Source organism: Delphinus delphis, chromosome 16, assembly GCF_949987515.2.
Source record: "Delphinus delphis chromosome 16, mDelDel1.2, whole genome shotgun sequence".
Lineage (NCBI taxonomy): Eukaryota > Metazoa > Chordata > Mammalia > Artiodactyla > Delphinidae > Delphinus > Delphinus delphis.
In genome coordinates, this window is record NC_082698.1 from 82,350,896 (window position 1) to 82,364,610 (window position 13,715).

General features: G+C 51.8%; 1 protein-coding gene across 1 annotated transcript in view; it reads right to left on the minus strand.

The window, feature by feature from the left end:
- Window positions 1-418: 418 nt before the first annotated feature.
- CAPN9 (calpain 9) overlaps window positions 419-13,715 on the minus strand; it is a 25,023-nt gene continuing 11,726 nt past the window's right edge. The window contains exons 7-12 of the mRNA XM_060033499.1: window positions 11,758-11,882; window positions 7,210-7,272; window positions 6,301-6,371; window positions 5,691-5,769; window positions 3,772-3,888; window positions 419-483 (exon numbers count right to left, since the gene is read on the minus strand). Coding sequence (XP_059889482.1) covers window positions 419-483; window positions 3,772-3,888; window positions 5,691-5,769; window positions 6,301-6,371; window positions 7,210-7,272; window positions 11,758-11,882 — 520 coding nt within the window. The remainder of the gene's footprint in view (window positions 484-3,771; window positions 3,889-5,690; window positions 5,770-6,300; window positions 6,372-7,209; window positions 7,273-11,757; window positions 11,883-13,715) is intronic.

The window sequence follows — 13,715 nt, forward strand, 5'->3', positions numbered from 1 at the left end:
CACACGCACACTCACACCCCCCAAGAATCTCGAGGCCCACAGGACAACGTCATGAACAAGAAGAAGTGAACTTCGGAAGGCAGAGGGCAGGAGGCCGCGGAGCCCATGTGGCAGAAGGAGGACGGGACAAGGGGGCAGGGTTTGCTCGCTCACTCTTCCAGGGGCTTAATCTCTCTATGCCTCAGTTTCCACCTCCGCAAAATGGGGATACTATTAGTCCTTAGCTCAAAGGGCTACTGTAGGCTTCTACTGACTGCTACTTGAATAGTGCCTCACAACTATTAGCAATATTATTATTATTATTATTACCCGGAGGGTAGATGTGGACCCTCCCATGTGATCATGCATTCAGCAAGCATTATGGAGTGTGGGCCGTGCCTAGCCCTGGCTGGGTCCCTGAGCGGGAAGTCTGGCCGGGTCATACCTCGTTTATGTTGAGATGAATGAACTCCTTGTTCTTCGTGCCGAGGGCCTGGAACGTCCCTGATGGGAGAGACACAAGAAAGGTATCATTGCGGAGACGCTCCTTCAACAGGCTTAGCTATTTTCCCATGGCCAAGGGGCCTTCCGAGAGGCTGGTGGAGAAGCCGCTCCAACCGTTGCTAAGAGGTGAGCATCTTCTAGGGCGGCGGCCAGACTCAGGCCCCCTGAGCGGGGTGTCTCTCAACGGGGGGAGCCTCTGGAATTCCTGTGATGGCAGAAGCCGGTGGCCTGAGCACTGGGGAGTGGGTCTCTTCATTTACTGTATGTGGGCCAGCCGGCCAGCTCGTGGACCCGAAACATCTCCCCTATCTTAACTGTTGGGGACTACAGAGCCCTTGCAATCCACGGACCTTCTCCCCAGAGGAAAAAAAAAGCACGTGTACATAAAGGTTTGCATGAGTCTTGAAAGCTGTTCAGTCTCTGCACGTCCCTTCTGAGAAGGTGAGCGCTGGTGGTCCCACACGCAGGCAGAGCTGGGGTAGAAGAGAGCCCGTGTGTCGCGTTGAATAACCCGAGACAGTTACTTTCCTCTCCTGGCCTCAGTCTCCCCATCTTAGTCCAGGTGGTGGAACCAGTCCACACTGGCTTTACCTGAGCCTCACCTGGGACCTTTAAAATACCCCAGGAAGTAGGAGGGGCTGCCACAGAACAAAAGAAACAGAACCCAGCAGCCACGTGCAGCGAGTAGGTCCTGAGGAGACCTGGGGAATCTCAGTGTGGACCGGGGCTTAGAGGATGTTGAGAACTCACTGAGAAGTTTGTGGGGGTGCGAACGGCATGACGATTATGTTAAAAAGAAGTCTCTCTGATAGGGATGTTTACAGACAAAAGGACCAAATTTCTGAGACCTGTTATTAAATAACTCAGGAAAAACAGTATGCTTTAGGGGGTCATGTGGAAAAGATGAGCAAGGTGACAAGTGAGGCTGGGTGGAAGGCGCTGGAACCACTGGGGAATTTTTATAAAGATGATGCTGTGTTGCCACCCCCTAGATTCTAATTTAATTGGTCTTTGTAGCCTGATCATGAACAGTTTGGGATGCTCTCCTGGGGACTGTCATGGGGCAGGGTTTGAGAGGCACCGGTGGAGGGCACACGGGGACCGGTTATTATTTTTTTGTTTTGTTTTGTTTTTAAACATCTTTATTGGAGTATAATAAACACACAATGGTGTGTTAATTTCTGCTTTATAACAAAGTGAATCAGTTATACGTATACATATGTTCCCATATCTCTGCCCTCTTGTGTCTTCCTCCCTCCCACCCTCCGTATCCCACTTTATACTTAGGTGTATGAGCAAAAATTTCTAGAATAAAGTTAAAATCAGCCTGGGGTAAAGCCCTAGCTTTGGGATTTTTAAAGTTCTCCAGATGGTGAATCTAACATAAGGATCCTAGAAAACTGAAGAACAGAGAAAATCAAGGAAATAAATTTGGTTCTTAGAAAAGATCAATAATATTGAGATGCTTTTAGCTAAACTGACCAGTGATGTTCAGTTTTGAGTGTCTTCTCCCTAGGATGCCTCAATTATAAGAACGAGCTGAGAACCCCCTGCAGGAAAGGACTGGGCCTGAGGGGATTCAGAAAGGAAAAGGGCAGTTGAGAGAAGAGAAGCTACCAAAATCTCGCTCTCTCGAGGTCAGCGCTGACTGGCCTGTAAGTCTGATAAGCGACCGCCTTTGAGGAGGCTGTTTCTACAGTGCACCTCTCATTAGCTCCCACTCACACGCAGAGAAAGCCTGGGCCCTGAGGTCACCCGCCAGGCCCTGCAGGACCTGCCCGCCTGTCTCAGACCATCATCCCCGTCAGTCATCACGTGTACCTTGCTTGTCCACTCAGTACAGCTCTCTTGGAGCTTAGAGTCTGGTGGAGACAAGCTTCAAATGAGTAACTCCGTGTGTTCTAAGTGTCCTGAAAGAAGCAGCGGGAGCTCCCCACCGTGGAACCGAGGAGCACAGACTTTGCCTTTGTTTAGCCAGTGCCTGGAAGTCACCCAGTAAACATACTTTAGAAAGTGCCAAGCAGGACTGGCTCCATTATTTGTTGTGGGACCCCTTGTTAAAAAAATTATTAAGGGGCTTCCCTGGTGGTGCAGTGGTTAAGAATCCACCTGTCAACACAGGGGACACGGGTTCGAGCCCTGGTCCGGGAAGATCCCACATGCTGCGGAGCAACTAAGCCCATGTGCCACAACTACTGAGTCTGTGCTCTAGAGCCCACGAGCCACAACTACTGAAGCCCACGCGCCACAGCTACTGAAGCCCGCACGCCTAGAGCCCATGCTCTGCAACAAGAGAAGCCACAAGCAATTAGAAGCCCGCACACCGCAACGAAGAGTAGGCCCTGCTCGCCACAACTAGAGAAAGCCTGCGTGCAGCAACAAAGACCCAAAACAGCCAAAAATAAATTAAAAACAACAACAACAACAAACTCTAAAAAAAAAAAAAAAATTATTAAGATTCAAGGGACTTCCCTGGTGGTCCAGTGGGTAAGACTCCACGCTCCCAGTGTAGGGGGCCTGGGTTTGATCCCTGGTCAGGGAACTAGATCCCTCATGCATGTTGCAACTAAGAAGTCTGCACACTGCAATTGAAGATTCTGCATGCCTCAACTAAGACCCCGTACAGTCAAAATAAATGAATAAGTAAATAAATATTTTTAAAAATTATTAAGCTTCCAGATGGTGACCCCAGAGCATGGGCATCCGGGGGGACACCTGCACAGCAGTCACCCTGGTGTTAAGTCACAGGCTCTGGATGTGCTCCGTTCAGCTTCAACTGCGTGACTACCCAGTGAGGGGTGGGCGGCTATGAACTGCAGACGCTAGGGACCACCTGTGTGTAATCCCTCTCTCTCTCTTCCTGGGCTAACAGACAGATCTTCTTTGAGACAATCGGGTCAGTGTCTAGGGCTTTTGTAAACACAGAGGGATGGAGAGGGAAGGAGGGCGGGGGGGACAGAGGTAGAGAGAGAGGGACTCCCGATTCTGTGCCCTGTGATGGGATCTGACCTTGCTTCTGATTCGCGGCAGGAGCCCCATCCCCACCCAGCTACCCTCCCACAAAGACACTGGGAGCGGATGGAGGGTGACGGTACCAGGCGCACTGCAGAGAAGACGTGCACACCCACCCCTCAGCTAGCCGCACAAGGCACACAGATGGCGGGGCGTGCGGCTCAGCCCGCCTTCGCTGCAGTTCTCAGCAGGTTGCCCCTTACATGCTCCTGGAAGGTGATGGAGGGAGGTGTGCTCTCCCTGGGCTCAGGAACACGCAGTCCCCCGGACACTTACGGCTTGCAGTCTCCAGCCGGACCAGGCAGTTGAGGAAGTCATCGAAGCCCAGTTGGCGCTCCTGGTCTGCGTACCTGAGAACGATCAGCTGCAAGAGGGGAGGGCTGAGCTGGAAGCCTGCGGGGAGAGGGGGAGGATGGCCGCCCTGGCTGAGCCCCACGGGTGCGCCTTCAGGGGCGCCAGTCAGCCCAGGGCTGCCCCAAGGAAGGGAGCCCTTGGCTCCGATGCAGTATGACCGTGCGCCGCTGTCGGGGGACACTGGGGAACCCACAGTGTCACTTGGTGAACCTTCTGAGTTCGCCAAGGTCAGGGTCTTGGCTTTGACCTCACATCACCCATAGGGTCTTGCTGACGTCTCAGGAAGCCTTGCTTGGGAGAACTTGATGCTGGACAGTGTTTCAGCCCCGAGCCCGGTGCCACCCTCTGGTTCTAAGGCTCCACTTCCAGCTCCCGCTGGCCCTGGGGGGATTCCAGCCAGGACACCCGCAGTAAGTGTCTGTTTCTCACGGGCATTTTAACCCAGAGGTGTTGGGGGCTCTGGAGACCGAGTTATGCCGCTGCCCTCAGTGAAAGACCCCACGCTAGGCTCATTCACACACGCCCACGATGGAGCGAGAACCTGGGCCTGGGTGCTTTGCTTCCCTTCTCTTTGCTCGTTCGACCTCTTTGCTCATCGGTCGAATGACGAGTTTAGAGGTGGTAACGCTCCTTATAGATTCAACACTTAAGGCTTCGATGTCTAACCAGCGTTGCCTTCTTTCAGTTCAGCCTGCACGCTCCCTTTCCAGGAAATGTTCCAAGTATTGCTTAGAAGCCTGCCCAGGGTCTTCCTGTGTCCTCGTTCCCGATTCCAGACCAAGAGGGGGCCAGTCCAGAGGAAGGACATGGTTTCTGGAGCCTGCACAGTGCAGCTGGCTGGGGGCAACACCCAGAGTCCTGGCGTCTGCTCTGGGTGGGGCAGGAAGAGGGCGGGGTGAGGGCCGATTCCCTCTCCCTCCCCAAGCCGGGAAAAGAAGGACGTGGCCACACCTCCCTCTCTGAAGGGCTCCCTTTTCCCCCTGCTCTGTCCTTCTGCCCTAGAAACCAGGTCCCCAGACCCTAAGAAGATCAGGCCCTTCTCCTCTGTGGCACTCTCCACGTTTATAATTAATTTCGTTTCTTTGCCATCACACAGGACCCCAGCTGGTCCTGATTTTGTCCCATTATCATCCCATGAAGCTGACAGTGTTTCCCGATGTTTATTTTACTTGGAAGGGAACCAGATTCCAGGCTTTGGCTGGGCCCAGGGGTATGTCTGTGAAGCCTGCTTTGTGAGCAATGCCTTGTGGCCTGGCGGGGTGTGGGCTGCAGTGGCCGTCCTATGCAAAGGACAGCTGAGCCCCAGAGACTCGGACTGCCCTGGCAGGGGCTGCCAGAGGGTTAGGAATGCCAGCTGGAGCCCATCCCTCATTCAGGAAATGGGTATAAACGACAACGGAATCATTGGTTTGGATTCAGTCTGCTGGTGACAAAGCCAGAGACGGGCCTCTGTGGCAGAGGGATACACGAACTCTGTGTACCCCAAACCTGACCCCAAACCATGGGATGGACGTGCCCTGCCTCTCTGTGTTAATCGCCATCTGAAAGCAGAAATTAAAGGTTTGGGAGTTTGCCACCAGAGTCGTATATAACTCTGCTTGGCCAGAGAATTGGCCAGAGGCTGAGGCCTCCAGGGGTCAGGCTGAGTTCAGCCTCCGTGGATACACGTTAAAGATCCCTGATGAGAGGGAGCAAGTCCTGAATTTGAGGCTGGGCCCCGCCCTTAAGAAGCAGCGATTCTGGTCAAAGTCCAGCCCCCTCCCTGGGCCGCGAGAGGTGAGTGGCTGCCGCAGACAGCACCCGGCACGCAGACGGCTTGCGCGGCCCAGGCTTCCCTTCACCTGTGGCTTTCAGGGCGGTCCGCAGCTCGTAGGGGGACACGGTGCCAGATTTGTCAGCGTCAAACTGAAGGAAAAGGTTCTGTAGGGGGAGAGCAGAGGCACTGAGAATGCGAGCACGCAGAAGCCCCCGCTGAGGCTCCTTTGATGGCAGTGATGGGATCCACGCAGGGGAGAGACGCCTCTCACCAGGCGGAAGGGGCAATGGTAGGCTTAGGGTCTCCAAAAGTGTGGGTCCCTTTGTTTTCCTTTCATATTGGGTGGAAGCCCTGCGGTACTCCCATAAGGATGGGGAGTAAATATGGGAATTCCATCTTGATTTCCTCCCTTCCACCTTTTCAAACACAGATCCTCTGGTCGGCAGCACCTGGACCTGTAAAGTCCCTTTCTGGGACTCCCCTGGTGGTCCAGTGGCTAAGACTCTGTGCGCCCAGTGCAGGGGGCCCAGGTTCCATCTCTGGTCGGGGAACTGGATCCTGCATGTATGCCTCAACTGAGACATGACTCGGCCAAAATAAATAAATAAATATTTAAAAATAAAATAAAATAAAATCCCCTTCTGCTCTAGGCTTGTACAGTCCCCTAGCAGCCACGCACTGGCTGGGTTACATGCCGTCCACTTCTTCAGCTTGTCCCAGAACACTCTGAATTCACCAAACCCTAGCTTCCCATTGCCACTGGTGTGTGCAAGTGAATTAAGGAAGAAAGAAAGATGTGAGCATCATATCACCCCAAGGCTTCTGGGGCTGCAGGGGAGGAAGGCAATGGGCTGGCGTGGGTGACATGTGTGACACAGACTCAGGGCTCTGAGGGGGGGGTTAATTATTAAGCCATGAATCTCTGGAGAGGGGGCATGGCAGGGGTGAGGGGGGATGGCAAAAGAAAGGTTGAAAACACACATATGAAGAACTCTTCATTGCCCTGGACAGCACCCCAAAGTGGCAAAAAGATCCCCAAGTCCTTTCACAAACATTTATCCCACTGGCCAGTCTGTGCCTCTTTTTTTTTTTTTTTTTTTTAAATTTTTGGCTGCACTGTGTCTTCGTTGCTGCACGCAGGCTTTCTCTAGTTGTGGCGAGCGGGGGCTATTCTTCCTTGCGGCGTGCGGGCTTCTGATTGCGGTGGCTTCCCTTGTTGTGGAACATGGGCTCTAGGTGTACGGGCTTCAGTAGTTGCGGCTCGTGGGCTCAGTAGTTGTGACGCACGGGCTCGGTAGTTGTGGCTCGCGAGCTCTAGAGCGCAGGCTCAGTAGTTGTGGCGCATGGGCTCAGATGCTCCGCGGCAGGTGGGATCTTCCCAGACCAGAGCTCGAACCCGTGTCCCCTGCATTGGCAGGCGGATTCTTAACCACTGCGCCACCAGGGAAGTCCCCTGTGCCTCTTGATTTTGTTCCAATTCTAGCACCAGTGTCTCCCAGGCTTTGGTTATTCTCTGTGAAGAAGACTCTCTACATTCCAGGGAAGTCTGCATTAGAGAAAAACACTTAACATCTATTTCTGCCTGCATATTTGGAAGGATGCCTCCATTAGAGAAATGATGTTTTTACAGGAAGTCAGGCTTAGCTTCTCGAATTTGATGTCCGTTTCTGAAATCACACAAGAAAGCAGAATTCAGTTGACCCCTGATAAGATAAACCTATTTCCATCTGCTGAAAGTCCAGCAGGGTGGTTAGATCCGGGTTGGTGAGGGTGGTGATATAGTCGCTCTTAAGATGCTGGTGAGAGTAGAACATGGCCTTTGGGAAGGAACATTTGCAAAATATAAAAAGAGCTTTAAAAGCTTTAAAAATGGGGATATGCTTCCACTCTTTATCCGAGTTTCAAGAGCCCCAAGCAAAGAATTATAAGTTAAGATTTTTACCATCAGGTTACTTGTAATGGCAAAAACTTAGAAATGATACAAATGACCAATGGAAGGGCATGGACAACAGTTTATGTCCACATGATGGATTATTTCTGGGGAAATGCTCATAAAAATTAAGTTTAGGAGACAGGGTTTAAAATTATTGGAGAAATTTGAACACTCACATACTGCTAGTGAAAAGGTACAGAAATCACTTTAGAAAATAGGCAGCTTCTTAAGAAGCAAATATAGAGTTACCATTTAACCCAGCAGTTGTCTTAGCTATACACCCCAGAGAAATGAAAACACATGACCACATAAAAGCTTGTACACGAATGTTCATAGCAGCATTATTCATGATAACGAAAAAGGGGTAACAACCCAAGTGTCCATCCACGGATGAATGGATAAACCCTACCTGGTATATTCCGACAATGGGATAGTATCCAGCCATAAAAAGAAGTGAAGGAGTCCTGACACGTTACAACATGGATGGACCTAGAAGGTGTCAGGCTAAGCGAAAGGAGCCCGCCAAAGAGAAGCACATTTTATATGATTCCTTTTATATGAAAAGTCCGGAACAGGCAAGTCTATGGAGACAGAAAACGGATGAGTGCTTGCCAGGGGCTGGGGGTTCGGGGGAGGGTAGTAAATGCTACTGGCACGAGGTTTCTTTCTGGAGGGATGAAGTGCTCTGAATCAAACGCAAATTGATTGTGGTGACGGCTGCACAACTCTATGAACATGCTAACATCCACTGAGTTGTATATGTTATTTAAAAAATTTTTAATACAATTTTAAAGGTTATTTTCCATCTGCAGTTATTACAGAATGTTGGCTATATTCTCTATTGTACAATACATGTTTGTAGCCTGTCTTACACCCTATAGTTTGTACCTCCTATTTCCCCCACCCCTGCCTCCCTCTCCTCTCTGGTAACTGGTAGTTTGTTCTCTATATCTGTGAGTCTGCTTCTTTTTGGTTATATATTCACTAGTGGGTTGTATTTCTTAGATTCCACAGTATTTGTCTTTCTCTGTCGGATTTATTTCACGTAGCAGAGTGGTATACTTCAAATGGGTAAATTGTATAGTATGCAAATTAACTCTCAAAGCTGTTAATTCAAAAATAATATTGCATCTACAGGGTAATACCTACTATGTGTGTACCTATGTATACAGAGAGAGACACCCACCCACAGACTACACATCTGGTACATAAACACATACACAAAGACACACACATATATGTTAAAGTGGTTATTTATGGGTAGTGAGATTAGCCGTGATGTTTGCCTCTGTCATTAGGCTTTTCTGCATTTTTCAGAATCTTTTACCATAAACTTGAATCATTAGTGTAATCAAGAGATGAGCGGGCTTCCCTGGCAGCGCAGTGGTTAAGAATCCACCTGCCAATGCAGGGGACAAGGGTTCGAGCCCTGGTCTGGGAAGATCCCACATGCTGCGGAGGAACTAAGTCCGTGCGCCACAACTATGGAGCCTGCGCTCTAGAGCCCGCGAACCACAACTACTGAGCCCGCGTGCCTAGAACCCGTGTTCTGCAACAAGAGAAGCCACCGTAATGAGAACCCAGTGCACTGCAAAGAAGAGTAGCCCCCGCTCGCCGCAACTAGAGAAAACCCGCGCACAGCAACGAAGACCCAATGCAGCCAAAAATAAATAAATAAAATAAATAATTTTTTTAGAAAAGAAAGAAATGAGCAATGAAAGCTATTTTTAAAGTCTACCTAACGTCAGCTCTGAAAAGCCGGTCTGCAGCTGGGAGGAGCAGGGGATCTGGGGGAGCTCGAGGCGGCAGGCGTCCGTCACACGTCCCTCGTCCCCTCCATGGGAGTCCTGGGGTCCCCGGGGTGCAGGTAGGGGTAGTGGGTGTGAGCACGTACTTTTTTTTGCGGTATGCGGGCCTCTCACTGTTGTGGCCTCTCCCGCTGCAGAGCACAGGCTCCGGACGCGCAGGCTCAGTGGCCATGGCTCACGGGCCCAGCCGCTCCGCGGCATGTGGGATCTTCCCGGACCAGGGCACGAACCCATGTCCCCTGCATCGGCAGGCAGAGCCTCAACCACTGCGCCTCCAGGGAAGCCCCAGGAGGAACTTTTTTCCTTTGAAGTAGGCGAAATGACAGCACTGTACTACGAATGAAAACGATTCGGTGACGGAGAGGAGTTCATAAATGAGAGGGGGAAAGTTTGGGGAGTATGTCCTGGGAGGAGGGGCGGTGAAAGATAAAAGTGGAAAGAGATTGGAAAGGCTTTAGTGTCAAGATTCCCAGAGGAAAGGCTCCAGATTCAGAGTGCTGACAGTTTGAGTGTCACGCGTTGCCGGGGCCAGTTTCAGCCCCAGGGGTCGGGCGCAGCTCCTTTTGGAAGGGCAGTCATGGTGCAGGGCTGGACCGTGGGCCGTGCACAGGGCACTCCCTTTGCTGGGTCTCTCCCTGGGGTTTCCTCATTTCCTCTGCCCTGTTTCTCCTTCCTTCTGGGCCTGACTTTCCTTCCACTAGCTTGACTTCACGTAGCCTCTCAAACTCTGTTCCCCCCGCCTGCTCTTATTCGGCAATTCGTGGGAGAATCCGAATTCCAGACCTCGCTTTCTTCGGGTCTGCTCTCTTCATGTAACTCATCAACCCTGTACAGTACTCAAAATTCAAGGTCGATGTGTGTCTAAGGTCCAATTCAACAGCTTGTCAATCTCTCAAACACCCTGATTGTTTTCCACAAACTTCTTCTACTTATGAACTCATGGTTCCTGAGACAGATGGCTAGCAGGACGCCAAGCTCACTCACCAGGCGGGGCCTTCCAGTTAGTGGAGGATGAAAACGGTGGCGTGTCTTAATTCTAGGTCAAGGCTTTTAGGAATTGGGGATATCTTCTCCAAAGGTTTTTTTTGTTTCTTCCCTCTTCTGCTGGCTTTCTGGAGTGACTGTGTCACTCCAGCCACACGAAGGATGGAGCTTGAGTCCCTAATCACTGCATGGAGAGAGCCACCCACAGAATAGGAAGGTCTTCCTGGACGGTTACAATGAGTGGGAAATACGCTTGATTGCGTTTGAGTCTATACATTTTGAGTCTATTTGTTATGGCAGCTGGAGCTACCTGGAGTCACTGGAAGTGTGGAACCACCATAACGGAATCTAAAATATGTGAGCCAGCTTAGCAGCTGGGCAGCAGGATGAAAGGGACTATTGGAGCTGGAAAATAGATGTCCATGTTATTAAGGGCAAAAATGCCACAGTTGTTGTCTGTAAAATATGTAAATATACTGCAGCCAGAGCAAACGCTCACTGACGCTGCGCTCGAGGGGAAAAGAAGGGAAGAAACTGGAATATGAATCACGTGTGCTAGTTTTTGCATGTTGTATTTAATAAGGTGTCATAAAAAAGAGATGAGTTCAGGCTAGAACGGACTGGTTTGAGCACATGAAAGGGAAGAGAGCTAGAAATCCAGAAATTGTGGCCGTGGGACTTCCCTGGTGGCCCAGTGGCTAAGAATCCGCCTTCCAACGCAGGGCACGCGGGTTTGATCCCTGGTTGGGGAACTACGATTCCACGTGCCGTGGGGCATCTAAGCCCACGTGCCACAGAAGAGCCCGCGTGCCACAACGAAAGATCCCTCATGCTGCAATTAAGACCCGACGCAGCCAAAAATAAACAAATTTAAAAAGTATGTATTTCTTAAAAAAACAAAAAGGATTTGTGGTCTTGCAGGGCTGGATGCATCAACTCTTTCTGGACCCGACGGGAAGAAATAAGATTGAAAAAAGCCTCCAGAGACGAGGGCCCATTAAAGTTTTCAGTTAAATGGAGACTCAGCCCTGTGGAAAGTCCAGGTTAGGTATGTTTCCTTCCCACTTAGGTCTGTTTTTAGATGCTCTCAGGCAGAAGCTTTCAAGGGTCCCTGTGACCAAGCTGGGCACGGAGGGAGTGTACCTGTCAGGGCTGCCTGTCTTCGAATTCACGTGCAAGTGGGGATGATGGAGTGATCAGAGGAAGGAGGTTGGGCCGGAGACCAGAGGCTCAGCCCCACGTTTTCTGGATCGCACTAACTCCCCTGGGCCTCTTAAACCTGCAGATAGGGTGAGTCCCCCAAACGTGACATTACATTCTCTGCCAGCCTGGGTTTTGAGACAAATGGATTTGATTTACCAATAAAATAAAAGAAAATAGAAGAAGCAGTGTTTCTTACACCTAAGGGCAGTGAGACACGCTCACACCTGTGATGGAGTTAACGCGGAAAGGAAAACAGAGACAAGCACCGCACCAGAACTCCCTATCGTCCAGAGCAGTGCGGCACAGGCGCTTCTGCTCGGCTGGGCCAACGGAACGCCACTCAGAAGAACTAGGGGTGAACAAAGCCAGCGTTAGGCACAAGGTCACGGACGGCAATGGGAACGACACTGGCCTTGGGGTGGGACCTGCCCCTCCCTAGGGACCAGGGTCCACATTATGTGGGGAGTGGATCCTGAGCAGGGCCCTGGAAATGTGCCAGTGCGTGGAAAGGCTGGTGGGAAAGTACATCTCCAAGTGCAGCTGATGCAAAAAGGCCCTCAGGACCACTGGACCCTCCTCCACGGAAGATTCTCCTGGGGCCGTCACAGGGAGTTGAACGTGAACAGGGTGGCAGAAGGAGCCCAGCGAGAAGCCACAGCGGGCTGAGATGTGGGGCCGGGACACTCCGTCTACCTCTCCTCTTGGTTGACAAGCTGACACTTTGAAGAGTGGTGATAATACCGCATGTTCACGCGTGCGTGACATTAAACACAGCAAGTACCTTCTTTACAAGACCGCGCTAGGAAGCCCGGTGGGCTTCTGCCAGGTAGACGAGCCCGCCTATGGGCAAGAAGCCTCAGGTGCACAGCGCCCATTGTCCTGCAAACCCAGGAGTTCCACCTCCAGGTGCACGGAGTTTCTGTGACCCCCATGAGCACCTCTAAATAGTTCAAATTGAGTCACCACCACTGCGGTGCTGTAAGCGATGTGTCTACCTCACCTACACCTGTAGACCTTGTCCTGGATGGGGGCGGGGAGAACTCAGGTAGAACATCTCTCCTGTCCGGGGAAGCGCAGTACCCAGGGCCCCTCCCCAGACACCTCATGGGCCTGGGGGAGTACGCAGCCCCTTCAGCCCTGTTCTCACAGCAGGCAGGGTCAGTGTCAGGGATCGGCTCATGGACCAGCTCCCCGTTACCCCAAGGCCGAGTGGGGTCAGAGGGCAAGCTGGTGTCCAGCCTCGAGCCAGCGAAAACGCACTTCCTTTATTTCTCCCTCTGCGTGTTTCCCAGGAGGGGGAAAAAGGGTTCGGCCCTTTTGCACACCGTGATCCCTGAACCGAGAGACTCCAAATCTATTCACCGTAGGAAGCAGTCTCATTAATGTGGGTTTATCTCCTTCTCTCCATTTCCGACTGGAGAGGGAGGCTGATCTCTTCCTTCCTTTGATGGGTCTGAGGAGACAGAAGCCCGGCAGACGGCTGGGATGGTGGCACAAGCCCCGCGATGGGGCCGACAGGCAGGCCCGGGCTGTGGAGTCTGCTTAATGAAGCCCCCGGCACACCGACGGCCGGGGGGTTGGTGCCTCTGTGGGAGCCGAGGACAAACGCTGCCCCGTTTCACTGAAGCTCGAGACTCGCTGCCAGGCTCCCTGGGGCCCCCCAAGCCGTGGGTGGGCAGGAGTGGGGACGGTTTAGGGGGCCCTGCCTGACCTGGAACAGCCCCCATCCCAGTCACCTAGGTTGTTCCCCGGGGAATGAGGAGGGGACACATACAAGACAGGCAGCCCTCTCTGTACAATCGGGGGCCGTATAAACAGCCCAGGCGGCTGCTCTGTGACGGGTGAATTTCCTGCTCCGCTCCCTCTGTCTCACTGTGGGCCACTGGGCCTCTGGCCAATGGTCAGTGACCATGAGAGAGAACACTTTAGCGACCTGCTTGGCAATGTTTCAGGGATTCTCACACCTAAAGTATTCATTGCCACCCCACCTGCACCCAACACACACACACACACACACACACACACGAGCTCTTCATCACTGGGGTGAAGCCTTCACCATATCACGGGATTTAAAGTTCCCATGGGAGGTTATACAGTCACTGACATAACACAACTCTGGGAAAGGTAAAGGGCACCGTGAGTCTTCAAGTTTGAGAGCGTGGAAGGCCCGAGGGCAGAAGTA